General features: G+C 52.2%; 1 protein-coding gene and 1 long non-coding RNA gene across 2 annotated transcripts; one reads left to right on the top strand and one right to left on the bottom strand.

The window, feature by feature from the left end:
• Positions 1 to 2,206: 2,206 nt before the first annotated feature.
• On the bottom strand, positions 2,207 to 14,362 carry MCM3 (minichromosome maintenance complex component 3). Its single transcript, XM_023924233.2, has 17 exons — positions 12,870 to 14,362; positions 12,331 to 12,443; positions 11,556 to 11,764; positions 10,913 to 11,043; positions 10,458 to 10,696; positions 9,661 to 9,769; positions 8,909 to 9,062; positions 7,729 to 7,860; positions 6,607 to 6,815; positions 5,277 to 5,451; positions 5,025 to 5,151; positions 4,608 to 4,758; positions 4,330 to 4,470; positions 4,004 to 4,110; positions 3,554 to 3,636; positions 2,970 to 3,045; positions 2,207 to 2,752 (listed from the first exon to the last, which is right to left on the bottom strand). Exons 1-17 carry the CDS (start codon positions 12,948 to 12,950, stop codon positions 2,554 to 2,556), a joined length of 2,436 nt encoding a protein of 811 aa, XP_023780001.2. The 5' UTR covers positions 12,951 to 14,362; the 3' UTR covers positions 2,207 to 2,553.
• Positions 14,319 to 14,912, top strand: LOC147654566 (uncharacterized). The gene is made up of 2 exons (XR_015282668.1): positions 14,319 to 14,564; positions 14,724 to 14,912. It is a non-coding gene; the product is annotated as an uncharacterized LOC147654566 (long non-coding RNA).
• Positions 14,913 to 15,757: the final 845 nt, after the last annotated feature.

Below are 15,757 nucleotides of genomic sequence, written 5' to 3'. Positions count from 1 at the left end.
ACTTCAGCAGGGATTCCCTCTTTGACCCAGAATTTCCTACAACTTCCTACTACTTCCTACAACTAAATTTGGCTTGAGCTGAAGTTCACTAAAAAAATTTAATCAAAAAGAGGCCACCAACCATGAATCATCTCAAGGGATAAAATACTTTTATTCATAGAATCACAGAATGGCTCTGGTGGGAAGGGACTGTAAAGATCATACAGGTCCAATTGCCTGCCATGGTTAAGGACACCTTCCACTATCCCAGGTTGCTCCAAGCCCTGGCCTTGGACACTTCCAGGGATCCAGGGGCAGCCACAGCTTCTCTGGGCACCCTGTGCCAGGGGCCTCCCCACCCTCACAGGGAAGATTTTTTCCCCTTATATATAGGAATATAAAGTTATCTCAAAAAGATTTTCCCCTCACACACATCAAGGGCTTGGAGCATGGATGAGGACTCAGAGATAAAAGACTATTTTAATTCCACTCACAAGAACTCTTTGACTCCCGAGTTCCTATTTTGCACTGCAGGATATGTTACACACCTGGGTTCAGGTTTCCATGGATCACAGAATCACAAGGACCTCAAAGACCATCCAGTCCCACCCCTGCCATGGGAAGAGACACCTTCCACTAGCCCAGGTGCTCAGAGCACCTTCCCCAGCCAGCAGCAGCCGAAAGCTGAAACTGCAGCCTCCAAAATCTGCAGATGACAGGGTCAAATAAAAATTTCAGTGGCAGCACAGGACACGGCTTGTACTTCCAGCAGCTTGCTCCTGCCTCTCCAGACACCTCTGGCAGTTTTTCCCTTGTTGACAAAGGCCCCTCTCCCAGTTGCCCAGGATGTACCGAGGTGGCCTCCAGCACACCCCAGTCACCCACAGCCTCCAGCCCCAGGCTGTAACCCGATTTCTCTCCCTGGAGCTCCTCCTGGTGTCCTCTCAAGGAAAATTCAGTATTGGCAGTTCTCCAGCTGTAAGGGCAGGGGAAGCTCAAAATCAGGGAATTATGGAATTGGCAGGATTACCTTCCACTATCCCAGGCTATTCCAAGCCCCATCCAATTTGGCTTTGGACAATTCCAGGGATTCAGGGGCCTCCCCACCCTCACAGCCAAGAATTTCTTCCCAATATCCCATCCATCCCTGTCCTCTGGCAGTGGGAAGCCATTCCCCAGGTCCTGTTCCTCCATCCCTTGTCCCAAGCCCGTCTCCAGCTCTCTTGGAGTTCCTTTAGGCACTGTAAGAGGCTCTTAAGTCTCTCCAGAGCTTTCTCCAGGCTGAACAATCCCAGCTCTCCCATCCCATCTCCAGAGAAGAGGATCTGTGTTTAACTCTCACCAGTCTTTGCAGTTTTGAGCCAGACCCCACGTGAAGGTCCAAGGTTGCTCTGTACCAGCACAATTCACCCACACCCAGAGATCTCTAGCAGGCTGCAAACATGCAAAATCCTCTCCAACCCTGCTGTCATGGCTGTGTTGGATGAGAGGAGCTCCAAAATCTGGCTTTTAGAGCCCACTAGGCAGCTGAAGTCCTTCCACAGCAGCACAAGTCCCATCTGGGTAACTGCAGCTGTATCCCCACAAGTGGGAATTCTACATCCCCCCTAAACAGCCACTCATGGGACAGTACAGACATTTTTATATCCCAAATAAAGATTTATGGCACCCAGAAAGAAGGGAGCAGGAGCTGTGCAAGTCTGGAGATGAGCAGTGACAACAACAAACCTGTTCAGGGGTTTCTCCAAAGCTCAAACTCACCAGAACAAAAGAAAAAGAAATTAAAGTAAAACCCAAACCTTCAGCAGCTCTGGACAAGCAGCCAGAACTGGTTTGATTGAGTGTTCAGCTTTTCTTGAAAGTTTGCCATCACCAGATGATCCCAGGCTAAAGGCAGGAGCAGGAGGAGATGGAATCCATCTGTGTCAGGAACACACTCCCTGGGCAGCTCTGAGACCTCCCAAGGCTTTTCCCTGGGGACAAAACCCCCATCAGGATGTGAAATCTGGAAATTCAAGCTTTTCATGGGCAGTGGATTAGGTCAGACTACACCTGGCCCTCCACTGCAAAGAATCATTCTCCACAAGATGGGTAGGAAGGGCAGAGCCAAGAGGAGAGGCTTTAGGCACCTTTCCCTGTGAGACAAGCAGATCTAGACTATGTAATAGGGGCAAAATGGGAAAAAAAAGGGGGAAATAAAAGTTTCACTAACAGTGGAGCTCTCATATTGCTTCTCTTCACCACCTCTGAATGTTGGATTTTTTTATTTAAAAGCTAGAACGCTTAACACCACCACTCTTAACACCAAAGCTAAAAACAATACATTAAAAACACTGACAATTTGCTCCTAGGTCTTTTCCTTTCATCTCCTTGCAGAAACCTCTTCCCAAATCCTGCACTTTGAAGACAGCAAGAACATGCAGAGCTCCTGGCTCTTTTTTTGGTGCCAGCAATGCACAGCAAGGAAGTGCAGAGATGAACTCCCCAGAATCCAGCTCAGTCACATAAAGCATTCAAACACCAAGTCTCCAGGCTGAGAGTCCATGTAAAACTTGGGCTCCTCTGCCCAGAGGCTCAGATTAAGAAGATAATGTCATCAGACACCATGATCTGGTTGTCATCCTGCATGTGGGCCAGGGCCACCTTCACCTCAGCCGCCGAGAAGGGCTCAGGGTTGTCACGGTTGATGGATTCCATCACGTTCTTCAGGCCCACAGACTGGGCATGGGAAGCTTTGAACACCTCCAGGAGAGCAGCCTTGAATGTCTTCAACCTAATCAGGGGAAAGGGAATCACCCTTGGAGAACACACACCAATCCTTCCCCTTATTCCCCCAGCCCAGGATGCCTCAGTCCTTCCCCATTCCAGCAGCAGCATTCTGTAGGAAAGGCCAAAACCGGAGCTGGGAGCATCAGAGATGCATCTCCAGCATGGGACAACAGCCTTGAGCCACTGGAAGAGGTGGACACACAGGGACAGCCCCCACTCACCTTGGCTCAGCCAAATCCAGCTTCTTCCCTTCACCAGCTCCTGAGGCTTCGGGCGTTTTCGGAGGGTGTGCCTGAACTGGAGCAGAAGGAAGAGTTACCTTCACCCTGTGCCTGGTGACCAAGTACCCAGAGAGCAAAACTACTGGGTGGGGGGTGATGCCAAACTGCCTCCCAATACTGTTATTTATGCTGCAGTTTGGAGGTGGATGGAAAAAAATTCATCAGCAATAGAATCCCAGAATGGTTTGGGAAGGGACCTTAAAGATCCTCCAACCCTTGGCATGGGCAGGGACACATTCCTCTATCCCAGCTTGGTCCAAGGCCCATCCAACCTGGCCTTGGACACTTCCAAGGATCCAGGGGCAGCCACAGAGCCTTTGGGAACCTGTGCCAGGGCCTTACCACCCTCACACAGACAAGAATTCCTTCCCAATATCCCATCTAACCTTGTCCCATATGGATTTGTGGCTCTGGTACTGTACCATGCCAGGGACCGCAGGTAACAGCAGCATTGCTGCTCCCCAGGCTCTGCAGACCCAGCAGCCCCCTCAAGGAGCCAGGTGTCACCAAACCCAGGGACTCACCCTGTGGCATCTCCTCCTCGGCGTCGCTGAAGTCGTACGGGTCGTAGGAGCCCTCCTCGCCTTCTGTGCGCGCCTTCTTCCGTCTGGAGGGGGAGGAGAGGTCACCCAAGGGTTTGGGTGGGAAAGGACCTTAAAGTCCATCCTGTTCCACCCCCTGCCATGGGCAGGGACACCTTCCACTATCCCAGATTACTCCAAGCCTTGTCCAACCTGGCCTTGGACATTTCCAGAGATTCAGGGGCAGCCACAGCTTCCCTGGGCACCCTGTGCCAGCGCTATCCAGCCAATTCCTTATCCAGGAAATTATGATGTCCCTCTACTACAAATGGGGTGGGACAAATCACCTGGCTGAGCAAAAGGTGGGGTATTTCCCCAAGGCCTGCAGCAATCTTAGAAGAAGCTGGGGCCATTTGCTCCAAGTCCCTCCCAGTCCCTTGTTGTAGCTCCTACCTCCTTGTCCTGCGCTCCTCCTTATCCTTCGTCTCCTGATCATCCTCTTTCTCAGTCTCCGAGTCATCCTCCACTGGCTTCCTGCGCTTTTTCTCCTTCTCCAGCACCTGGGTGGCAAAGGCAGGATGGGCTCAGATCTCATTTTCACTCAAGCTGCTTTTAGGGACCAACCCCAAGCACCCAAAATCCCAAAGTGGTGGCCTGATCCCACACTGCGTCCAAGAAAATTTGCACCAGCAACCCAGGGTGCTCAGCTTGCACCAAGTCCAACCCTTCCAATGACAATTCCAGGATCCCCTGGGGACAGAGGGACACCTTCTCCCCACCTTTTTGAAGTAGGCAAACTGCACCAGCTCCAGAGCTGCCTCAGCATCCTGCATATCCACTGTCTTGCTCATCCTGGCCTTGGCATGGGCTGTGGAGAGGCGGATCAGGGTCTCCAGGGTCCGGGCTGTGATGGGGGAGGTCTGGGGGGACAGAGAGGTGTCTGTGTGACCCTCACCGAGAGGTGTCACATCCAAGGTGGAAAACACCTGTAAGAAGAGAGGCTTGTGCCTCAGTTTCCCTCCTCCTGGCCCAAGAAGGAGCTGCCCCCAGGGCTCACCCTGGCCATGTCCGAGTCCATCTCGTTCTGGCTGCGCAGGCGGGAATACTCCTCAGCGATGTAGCTCGCAGACTCCTCGGTCAGCACGGGCTTGATCATCTTTGCCACGTGGATGTACTTCCTCATGAACTCCATGCTGACAACCTTCTCCCTGTGGGAACACACGTACACCCACATTAACCACAGTGGGGATGGGCTTCCCATCCATTTATACCCCTTGAGAGGCATCCAAGTGCGTAGGGAATTCGGCTCCAGATGTTCTCCACCCGCTTGGCACAGGAGATCAAGCAAGGCTCCCTTAGCACCCTACCCATGGATCAGCTGGAGCATCGCTGGCACTGTCTGGATGCTCAGGCCAAACCCATGAACCCCCAGTGCTGGACACCCTGAGGGAGCTCCAAGGGATGAAGGACTCACTTTCGGCGGTTGGGCCCGTGCAGGAGGTCATCGTGTTTCTCATAGACCTGCAGCTCCTGCTCCTCCTCCTGCACAAAGTCAGGGTCATCCGTAGCCAGCATCTCCACAGCACTGCCCAGGGGCATGGCTGGAAAGGGGAACGTACAGAGAATAGGATTTTACCCTCTGGAGCAACTTCTAATAGTCCCCAGAAACAGTCCCCAAGAGCTGCCACCAAGGGGTGACACCTGGCTGAGGAGGGATGGGACTCACCATCCCCATCCTGCTCGTTGGGGTTGCGGTAGCGGTGCATCCGCAGGACGTGGTCCGAGATCTCCCTGTCCTGCTCGGGGTCCATCTGGTCCAGCACGATGAAGAGCAGATCAAAACGGGAGAGCAGGGAGTCCTGCAGGCCGATGTTCTCCATGGGCGTCTTGTACTGGTCATACTGGGGAAGGACAGCGTGAGGGTTACAGGAGACCCTCACAGGCCAGTCCTGGCTGCCAGGGAGGTTGGGGGGACCTCCTTGGGCCTGGATGGATAGATGGATGGATGTGGATGGATGTGTGGATGGATGGATGGATGTGGATGGACGGATATGGATGGATGGATGGATGGATGGATGGATGGATGTGGATGGATGGACGGATGTGGATGGACGGATGTGGATGGACGGATGGATGGATGGATGGATGATGGATGGATGGATGGATGGATGGATATGGATGGATGGATGGATGATGGATGGATGGATGGATGGGTGGATGGATATGGATGGATGGATATGGATGGATGGATATGGATGGATGGATGGATATGGATGGATGGATGGATATGGATGGATGGATGGGTGGATGGATATGGATGGATGGATGGATGGATATGGATGGATGGATATGGATGGATATGGATGGATATGGATGGATGTGTGGATGGATGTGTGGATGGATGTGTGGATGGATGTGTGGATGGATGTGTGGATGGATGTGTGGATGGATGTGTGGATGGATGTGTGGATGGATGTGTGGATGGATGTGTGGATGGATGTGTGGATGGATGTGTGGATGGATGTGTGGATGGATGTGTGGATGGATGTGTGGATGGATGTGTGGATGGATGTGTGGATGGATGGATGTGGATGGATGGATGGATGGATGGATGTGGATGGATGGATGGATGTGGATGGATGGATGGATGGATGGATGGGTGGATGGGTGGATGGATGTGCTGGCAGCTAGACACCACACCAAACCCAGGCTGCTGCAGCAGTACAGCCACTTTTCCTCATCCTGCAAGGCTCTTATTTCCAAGGAAAACAAGTATTTTTTGCAATCCCTGATCAGACACCAAGACTGAGGGTCACCACCAGCATGAGGGTCCACTGGGCTGCCACAACACCCAGGAAGAACCAAAACAGGGTGAGAAACCCCAGGAGATCCCCTCTCCTCCAGCAAAGCCATGACCACAACAGACACCAAACCAACAACAAGGTCTTTGCTGTGCCATGCATCCAAGTCACTGGTTTGGGGGATCTTTTGGAATTCACCAGCTGCCTCCTCCCAGCTCCCTCCCTTCTCCAGGGCAGGGCAACACCAGCGCTCACCCGGCCGTAGACGGGGTTGGCGGCGGCCAGGACGCTGCAGCGGGAGTTGAGGCGGGCCTGGATGCCGGCCTTGGCGATGGTGACCCGTCCCTGCTCCATCACCTCGTGGATGGCCGTGCGGTCGATATCGGACATCTTGTCGAACTCGTCGATGCACACCACGCCCCGGTCGGCCAACACCATGGCTCCCGCTTCCAGGCGCCGGTCCCCTGGCACGGGACAGGGGAAAACAGGGTCACCCACCGGCCCTACACATCTGCCCTGCCATTCCCATCACCCCTGGGATGAGGGTGAACCTCAAGGAGCAGCAGCATCCTTCTGGGTTGCTCTCTGACCCAACCCTACAGCAGAGAGAATGCTTAGGGAACATGATGCCTTAGGTTTTAGCTTCCATATTTTCCGGATTCTGTACTGCATGAGAATATAACTCTGAACTTCACATGAAGTGTTAGCAAGCTCTCCTCACAGTTTAGTTAAGACAAAACAATCCTTTTCCAGCTGGAGAACCAAGGACACCACTGCAGCTTTGGGCCCCAAAAGTATAAATAACAGCAAGTTGAGGAGAGCAATCTAGGAGGATGGGACTTCATTAACTGAAGCTGTAATTGGACAATTAACCCCAGTATGTAAATGGACCAAAACTTATAAAAATGTGAAAATGTGTGATCCATCGTCCATCTTGGGTGTAGCCTTGGCCAGGCTCTTGCACTGCCCAAGGTGCATCCTTTGAAGGCCTTTTTAATAAATACCTACTTTATTCCTTTAACACTGTCTAGCCTCTGCTCTAGGCAGCCTCTCAAGGCATCATAAGGACCAGGGTTAGGAATGTCTTCCCATGAGGAAGGCTGCTGCTAGCCCTCAAATGTGGCACCAAGTGGAAGAGTAAAGAAAGCCAGCACCTAAGAGAGATGGAGAAAATACCCCAAAACACGGGATTCCATGATCCCAAATGATCACTACCATAAAGCTTCTGGTGGAGCAAGTCCTGCAAGTGTCACTGCAGAACAAAAATCATAAAAGCACAAAGGTTGGAAAAGACCTCCCAGACCATCGAGATCAGCAGCCTAGGATGTCACAGAGTCCCCCCCAGGAGTTAACAGCCATCACCCCAGTGCTCCTCACCTGTCTCAGGGTCCGTGGTGACGGCAGCGGTGAGGCCGACGCCGGAGGAGCCCCTGCCGGTGGTGGGGATGGCCCGGGGTGCCGTGCACAGCACGTACCTCAGCAGCTGGGATTTGGCCACAGAAGGGTCTCCTGGGATGGGGAATGACACATTTAGGAATAAATAACTCATCCCCCGGATACCAACGGCACCATCAACCTGGGTCTGGTTTGGGGGTGTTCAGAGCAGGGGTGGGTGGAGGGGAAAGGGGACAGAAGGGTTTTGTTCAGGCTTCATAAAATAAGGTAAGCAGATGATCTTCCCAGCATCATCTATAACCCCATGGAAGGAAACTGATGGAGATAAGAGACCTGAGGCTATAGGGATGGGACAAGAGGCAATTCAGGGGACAGTTCAGAATATATGAAACCTCAATGGGACTGCAGAAACAAAAAAAAGTCTCCTTGACCATGGGCAAACACCAGGATAACAGCTCACAGAGGTCATGGGATCCCCTAGAACCATGGAATGGTTTGGTTTGGAAAGGACATTGAAAGTCACCTCATTCCAACCCCTGCCATGGGCCAGGACACCTTCCACTATCCCAGGTTGTGCCAAGCCCTGTCCAACATGGCCTTGGATGCTTCCAGGGGCAGCCACAGCTTCTCTGGGCACCCTGTGAGAGGGCCTCTCCATCCTCAAAGGGAAGAATTTCTTCCTAATATCCCATCTAACCCTGCCCTGTGGTCATGGGAAGCCATTTCCTGTGTCCTGTCCCTCCAGGCCCTTGTCCCAAGTCTCTCTCCAGCTCTCCTGGAGCCCCTTTAGGCACTGGAAGGGTCTCCAAGGTGACCCTGGAGACTTCTCCAGGCTGAACACCCCCAGCTCTCCCAGCCTGACTCCAGAGTACGGCAGGTCCAGTGCACTCCAGTCCAAGGTATCCTCTGCACTCACATCTTTCTTGTGCTGATGACTCCGTATCTGGACACATCTCCATCCCTGGATATGTTCAAAACCAACTGGACAAGTTCCAAAGCAACCTGACCTACCAGTGACACCTGCTCAGCCCTGCACACATCCCTGGGCCAGGAACCTCCAGAACTGCCCTGTCTAACCTCAGCTACTCCACAAAACTCCAGAATCCTTCACCTCACCCCCAACAACACCACCCAAGGGTGCCTCTCCCCAGCCCTCCCAGACCTATCAGCAAGATGTTGATGTCTCCTCGGATGCGGCTCCCGTTCTCCAGGATCTTCTCCACCCCTCCCAGCAGCATGCAGAGAATGGCCTTCTTGATGTACTCGTGCCCGTGGATGCTGGGAGCCAGGGATCTGGCCAGCTGGTCAAAGATATCCTAAAGCAGAAGAGGCAGAGCACGGCCCGTCATGTGGGCTGGAGCAAGCAAGAACAAACAATACTCTAAAAGACCCTTTCTACCCAAATTTCAGCTTATTCCTATCACAGAGCCACATGGATGAAAATTATCTGGAAAGGAGAAGACTGTTGGCCAGAGTTTTCTTTCACAGCGGGATTTATCTGACAGGACCATCTTGTCACTGTCACCCAAACAAGCACTGGAAGCAGTGAGAGCAGGGCTTGGTCCTCGCTATGCTACAAAGGAAAGCTCTGAGCATGAGAGGCTGGGGCAGAACCCCATTATCTCAGTCTGGGGTGAGAAAATTGGTGTTTCTCCTGCAGAGGAAACTCCCTGGAAACCTGCTGGTAGGGTCAAGACACAGCAGAGCTGCCAGCAGGAAGGATGCTGTGCAAGCAGTACAGAAGCAGCAAGAAAAACACAGGGCCTGATCACAGTCTAAGCAGAAAATTCCAAGAAAATTAATTAGAAAATCCAACAACCTGCTAAGAGGGTTGAAGTTACTTGCAACCCAACAAGAACCTCCTTAGCCACATGCCAAGCTGAAACTTCATGCCTGGACACAAGACTTAGATACCTTGGAGCGGCTCTTGCTGAATCTCTTGATCTTGGCCACGTCTGAAGCAGAGTAGAGAGGCCGGACATCTTTGCTCATCTGCTTCACATGGCAGGCAATGAGGATAGTCCTGGAGAATGGACACAGCTGTGGTCAGCTCTGAAAACCCCACAGAGACACAGCAGAAGCTTCCACAGGGCCATCACTTGCTCTAGGAAGCCCTGGAAGGAGGTGGGAAGCTTTGACAGCTGTAGCACTCTTATTCCAACTGTGCTGGACCATCAGTGGAGCATCCCTTAAAAGCATCCAAACCCTTCTGGGCACAGCTGGAAGTCACAGCTGCACAATGTGAGGGGAGACCTCACCACAGTCTACAGCTTCCTCACGAGGGGAAGCAGAGAAGTGGCAGCAATCTCTCCCTGGTGACCAGTGACAGGACCCAAGGGAACGGCTGGAGGTTTGGGTTGGGTATCAGGGAAGGTCCTTCCACCAAAGAGTGGTCGGGCACTGCCCAGGCTCCCCAAGGAATGGGCACAGTCCCAAGGCTGCCAGAGCTCCAGGAGAGTTTGGACAATGCTCTCAGGGCTGCACAGGCGGGGAATGTTGGGGTGTCCTGTGCAGGGCCAGGAACTGGACTCGATGATCCTCGTGGGTCCTTTCCAACTCAGCCTATCTGCTAAATAGGATGAAGGCACAAACCACTTCCAGGTGATTTAAGCCACTGTTTGACCCAACTCTCTGATGGCCACCTGCTAGATCTCACCTTCCAGAGACCCAGCCAAGCAGGGTGAGAGGGCTGAAGCCCAAGGAAGACCCACCTGAAAGTGCCTGAAGTGTAGCCCCCTTTCTTCCCTGGCAGGCAGCGATACGTCCCCACCACCTGGATGCGGTCCCCAGGCTTCACCCTGTCCACCAGGTCATCGTCCAGAACCACATCCACCGAGCGTGGCAGCTGCCCCGCCGGGGCCTTCTCAGGCATCTCCTGGATGGTGATGGTCTGGTGGTCCTTGTAGACCGAGAGGCCAAACTCTGTCTCCAGCGGGTTGTTCTCTTCATCCTAAAGCAGGAACCCAAATTAGATGATGAACACCATTTCTCAGGAGAGCAGGGAGGAGAGCTGGGGTCAGCTGAGGGGGGAACACAGGCTGCATCACCCAACCTGCACAAGGCCGCTAGAAAGGGTTGTTTAGCAGGACTGGAGGCTGGGGCTCACCAGCTCCATACTGAAGCTGGCACATTCTCCCTAGAGGAACCTGCTGCTGCTTCACCTCACCTTGGTAGGGTAGATGGAGCTGGATGGGAAAGCATCCAGGGAGGTCATGTCTGTGTATCGGCGCTCTATTGTTTTCTTGGTGGCTGGGCAATAATGGACACTCCGGACGACTTTCGGACGCACCAGAGAGCCTGGGGTTGGAAAAGAGAGGACTTAGGGGTGGGATGTCCCAGCCCTCTGTCAGCAGACAGCCCCCAAAAGGGTCTCCAACACTAAAATGCACTTGGATCACAACTCCCTGTCAAACATGGATAGGATTTGCTGATTTTAAAGACCACCCCAACACTCAAGATCTTCAGCCAAGCTCCCTATTCCCCAGCACAGGCAAGCAGGGACACCTTCCACGATCTCAGGTTGCTCCAGGCCCTGTCCAACCTGGCCTTGGACACTTCCAGGGATCCAGGGACAGCCACAGCTTCTCTGGGCACCCTGTGCCAGGGCCTCCCCACTCTCATAGGGAACAATTCCTTCCCAATACCCCATCTATCCCTGCCCTCCAGCAGCAGGAAGCCATTCCCCCTGTCCCTCCAGGCCCTTGTCCCAGGTCCCTCTCCATGCCAGAGCTTCTGGAGGGCTCCAGCTCCTCCACAGCAAACCCCTGGCCCCTCCACACCCACAGTCCCTGGGTGTCCCCCAGTCTCACACTTGGTCACAATGCCCTCCACGCAGACGATGCAGCTGAGGAAACAGGCTGTCAGTGTCCGTGGGGACACGTGCTTGGAGCCAAAGCTGCCCTCCAGCCCGATGTAGAAGTCCTCGTACTGCTTGGCATAGGTGGCGTCGACGGAGGCGACGAAATCCTTCAGGGCGCGCTGGAAGGCGATCAGCTCCTCGAAGGCATTGCTCAGGAGCCTGCAGCACAGGGAGGTGACAAAGCACACAGGTCAAACCCTTCCTCCTCAACACTCTTCCCACAGCCCAGCTTGCTCCACAAGTTTACCAGGAGCAGGAGGAGAAATAAAGCAAAGTCCATCACAGCTCTGTGTGAGGTGTGCTGGCACCAACAGCCAGGAGCAGAACAATTCCAAGCATATCTAGAAAGCCTCACATGACCCTGGCCAGACTGGCAAGGCTGGCCCAGAATATCCCTGAACATCCTCAAAAAGGCTGAGAGAAGTGGGGTTGTCCAGCCTGGAGAAGACAAAGAGAAGACCTCACAGCCCCCTCCCGTGCCTAAAGGGGCTCTGAGACAGGTGGACAGGGACTTGGAACAAGGGGGAATGGCTTTCTGCTGCCAGAGGGAAGGGTTAGGCATGATATTGGGAAGGAATTGTTCTCTGAGGTTGGGGAGGCCCTGGCTTTCACCAGAGGACAAGGTTTGGAGCTTTCTTGTGACAAATGATCTGCAGAACCAGGGCTGAACCTCTGAAATCCCTCTCAGGCCCAGTGCCCCATGTGCTCCAGTGGCCCACACCCACCTGCCGGCTCTCTTCTCGTTCTTGCGCCGCAGGTCGTTGATGTTGACGATGAGCCGGTACTGGTTGTCACTGATCATGTCCCGGACCTTGCTCTGGTAAATCCCTTGGTCTTCCTGCGAGTGGGAGTGGGGGAAAGACACCCAAAAATCAACTCACTTTGCATGTCCGCCTGTGTGAAAAACCCCCCAGGAGCCCATTCCTGCAGAGCTGGATCCCCTTTATCTCACCGGCTAAGCAGGAAGGAGCAACACAGGGACCAGGTGCTCCCTTACCCCTGTTAGGAATGGGGGGGACACAGGGACCAGGATATCCCCCCTCCCTGGGCTACAAAGATCAGGCGGTTCCCAACTCCCGGGGGAATGGATATGGAGGGGGCGCATGGGCACAGGGCCCAGCTGTTCCCAAACTTCGGGAGCAGACATGGGGATGAGATGCTCCCGAATCCCTAAGGATACAGGGGGAGGGACATGGATTAGGTGTTTCCCAACCCCGAGGGACATGGAGGGGACGCAGCACCCGCGCCTCCCGGCCCGTCTCACCTCATCGTCCAGGAAATCGAGGTAATCGCGCTGCGCCTCCCGCAGCTCCGCATCCTCCAGCCCGCCCGCCGGCGTCGCCATTCTACCGGGACGCCCTGGGAAGGATCCCTCCGCCGCTGCTGCCGCTCCCGCTGCTGCCGGGGAAGGCGCTGGGAGCCGAGGGGAGCCGGGCTGGCCCCGCGATCCGCTCAGGCCCCGGAATCCGCTCGGGCCCCGGAATCCGCTCGGGCCCCGCGACCCGCCCCCGCCGCGCGCCCGTTTCGCGCCAAACGCAGCTCCTTTCCCGCCACCGAGCGGGAAATCCGCCCTCGGCCCGCCCCTCTACGCTGCTGATTGGTCAACACCGCCCAGCGGCAGCCAATGGAGCGGAGACAAGTTGATGGACAAGAACGTCAGCCTATCAATGTACGGGGGCGGTGCAAGGGGCGGGGCCAGGGGTACCGGGGATCGGATCTGATCCCGGTTCCGGCTCTTGGAAGTCACCGAGGGGCCGAAAATGCCGCTTTGGGAAAAGAAAATAATTTAAAAAGCAAACACGAAAACAACAATAACACCCAGAGACAATCCCAAACCAAGAAAAGCCCAAGAAAAGCGAATTAAAAACTGAGGGTTGTGTTTTTATACTGTATTTTGGAGAGCCCCGTTTCCGGGTGTTTTCACCCCGTACAGGCTGCGTGGGCGTTGCTTTTTTCCTTTAACGTGGACCCGGTGTGACTCCAGCAGTTTGGGGGTGAACACACAAAATCGACAGGTCCCGTGGTATTTGGAATGGAAAAGGCGATTTTGGATGTGTCTTTGGGATCACAGAATGGGTTGAGTGGAAAGGGACCTTAAAGCTTATTCCAGTCCCCTTCCACTATCCCAGGCTGGCCCAAGCCCCATCCAGCCCGGCCTTGGACACTTCCAGGGATCCAGGGGCAGCCACAGCTTCTCTGGGCACCCTGTGCCAGGGCCTCATCACCCTCACAGGGAAGGATTTTTTTCCCCCAATATTCCACCTAACCCTGCCCTCTGGCAAGTTAAAAACCAGTCCCCCTTGTCCTATCGCTATTTGCTTGTGTAAAAACTACCTTTCCCTCTTTTTTCCAAGCTTCCTTTAAGTCTCCTAAGAGGCTGCTGTAGGCAGGAATCAAAAGGTGCCGCTGCCTACAGGAATTCTGCTGCTCGCCCTTAAAAAAAAAATCGTGGTATCCCTTAAAAATCTTTATCTAAACTGTGTTTAAAAATAGAATAAAAAGCATGAAAAAATAAATTTTGATCAGCAAGGCATACCGGGCACACAAACTTGGCCGTGTCCGCTGGATATTGTAGCTCACAGCAGTTTTTCCAGGGTAATCCTGGGAATAAATATTCACCCCGGGGTGTGCTGGGCTGTGCAAATGTTGAGGCACAGAATTCCCACTGCCCGATCTCTCCAGAGGGAGCAGCTGCGATTCTTGTTTCGGAAGAGGAGCAGGAAACAGCCTTTGCCCCGTTTCCCATTTTCTGTTTGTGTGCCTGGATCAGATCACTCGCTGGAAACGCCTGGTAACTCTGTGGCCAGTTTGGGATAGTGCAGCCCAAGGCCTGGCTGTTTGTCCTGCTCCACAGAGATTTTTTTCACATTGCTCCGTGTCAAAGTGAAAGTTCGGAGTTTCCTTTTGAGGTCTTTTAGCCCTCCTCTGGAATAATTTGATGGAGTGTTCAGTTTGGCAGGTTGGCAGAAATAAAGGATTTTACGCTCTATTGCTGTTCTCTTCCTTTTTCTCTTTTTTCCTTTTCCTTTTCTTTTTTTTTTTTTCTTTTCATCTTTCTACTTCTTTTTTTTTTTTTTTTTTTTTAATTTTATTTTTATTTTTCCCTTTACTCTTCTAGGTTTCCCTGCTAGCTCCAGAGATGTTCCCTGAGCTGGAATACCCTCCCTGCTTCTGCACACTCAGCTGGACCCATTTCCCTCCATCTGCTCCTCAAATCCACCCCTTCCCTCTGATTTGATGGACATTTCTTGTTTTCATCAGTGGAGAAAGCACAAAGAATAAACAGAGAAAACCTTTGGCACTGGCACTTCTGTTTCTGGCAACTTTTTGTTTCCTGGCATTTCTATTTCCATTTCTATTTCTATTTCTATTTCTATTTCTATTTCTATTTCTATTTCTATTTCTATTTCTATTTCTATTTCTATTTCTATTTCTATTTCTATTTCTATTTCTATTTCTATTTCTATTTCTATTTCTTATTTATATTTATATTTATATTTATATTTATATTTATATTTATATTTATATTTATATTTATATTTATATTTTTTATATTTCTTATTTCTATTTCTATTTCTATTTCTATTTCTATTTCTATTTATATTTATATTTATATTTATATTTATATTTATATTTATATTTATATTTATATTTATATGTAGTTTTTTTATTATTTTTTTTTTTAAGTGGTCACATTGAGGATCTAAACTGGCTGGAGGAATCTGTGCAAGTCCCCAAAAGAAATATGATTTATCCCATATAAATTGCCAGAACTCGATACGAGATTTCACCTCTGAGATGCTTTTTCTCCCTCTGCAGCAGGCAGAATATTAAATCCAGCAATGGACAGTCTGTGTGCTGCACTGCAGACAAAATATGGGTGGAAAAAGGTAAAATATGGGTGCAAAGCACCCCGTGAGTCCAAGACAGAGCAGGTACCAGGGTGGGATTCAGGTACATCTATGCGGATTGCACAAGATGTCACCCACATTTGGGTGGTCAGGACGAATCCCAGCCCACGGAGATGTTGTGGACGGCTGTGTTTTTCATCCTGCCAGGACCTGGCAGGGCCCCACCGCTCCTGGCCGCAAGGTAACAGGAGTTCGGGATAAAAATAGCCGCTGTTGTTATTCATGACAGCGCCCTATAGCA

The sequence above is a fragment of the Cyanistes caeruleus genome, chromosome 2, assembly GCF_971803275.1.
Source record: "Cyanistes caeruleus chromosome 2, bCyaCae1.hap1.1, whole genome shotgun sequence".
In the NCBI taxonomy this organism is placed as follows: Eukaryota; Metazoa; Chordata; class Aves; order Passeriformes; family Paridae; genus Cyanistes; species Cyanistes caeruleus.
The sequence above is the reverse complement of the archived record's forward strand: the minus strand, read 5'-3'. Positions and strand labels throughout refer to the sequence as shown.

What these genes read in the sequence shown, in the direction of transcription:
- MCM3 (XM_023924233.2), bottom strand. Translation starts at nt 12,950, where the DNA reads ATGGCGACGCCGGCGGGCGGGCTGGAGGATGCGGAGCTGCGGGAGGCG. An exon ending in CACCACGGACCCTGAGACAG is followed by an intron (nt 6,816 to 7,728) that starts GTGAGGAGCACT and finishes GTCCCGTGCCAG; the next exon opens with GGGACCGGCGCCTGGAAGCG. An exon ending in CAACGAGCAGGATGGGGATG is followed by an intron (nt 5,152 to 5,276) that starts GTGAGTCCCATC and finishes TCCCCTTTCCAG; the next exon opens with CCATGCCCCTGGGCAGTGCT.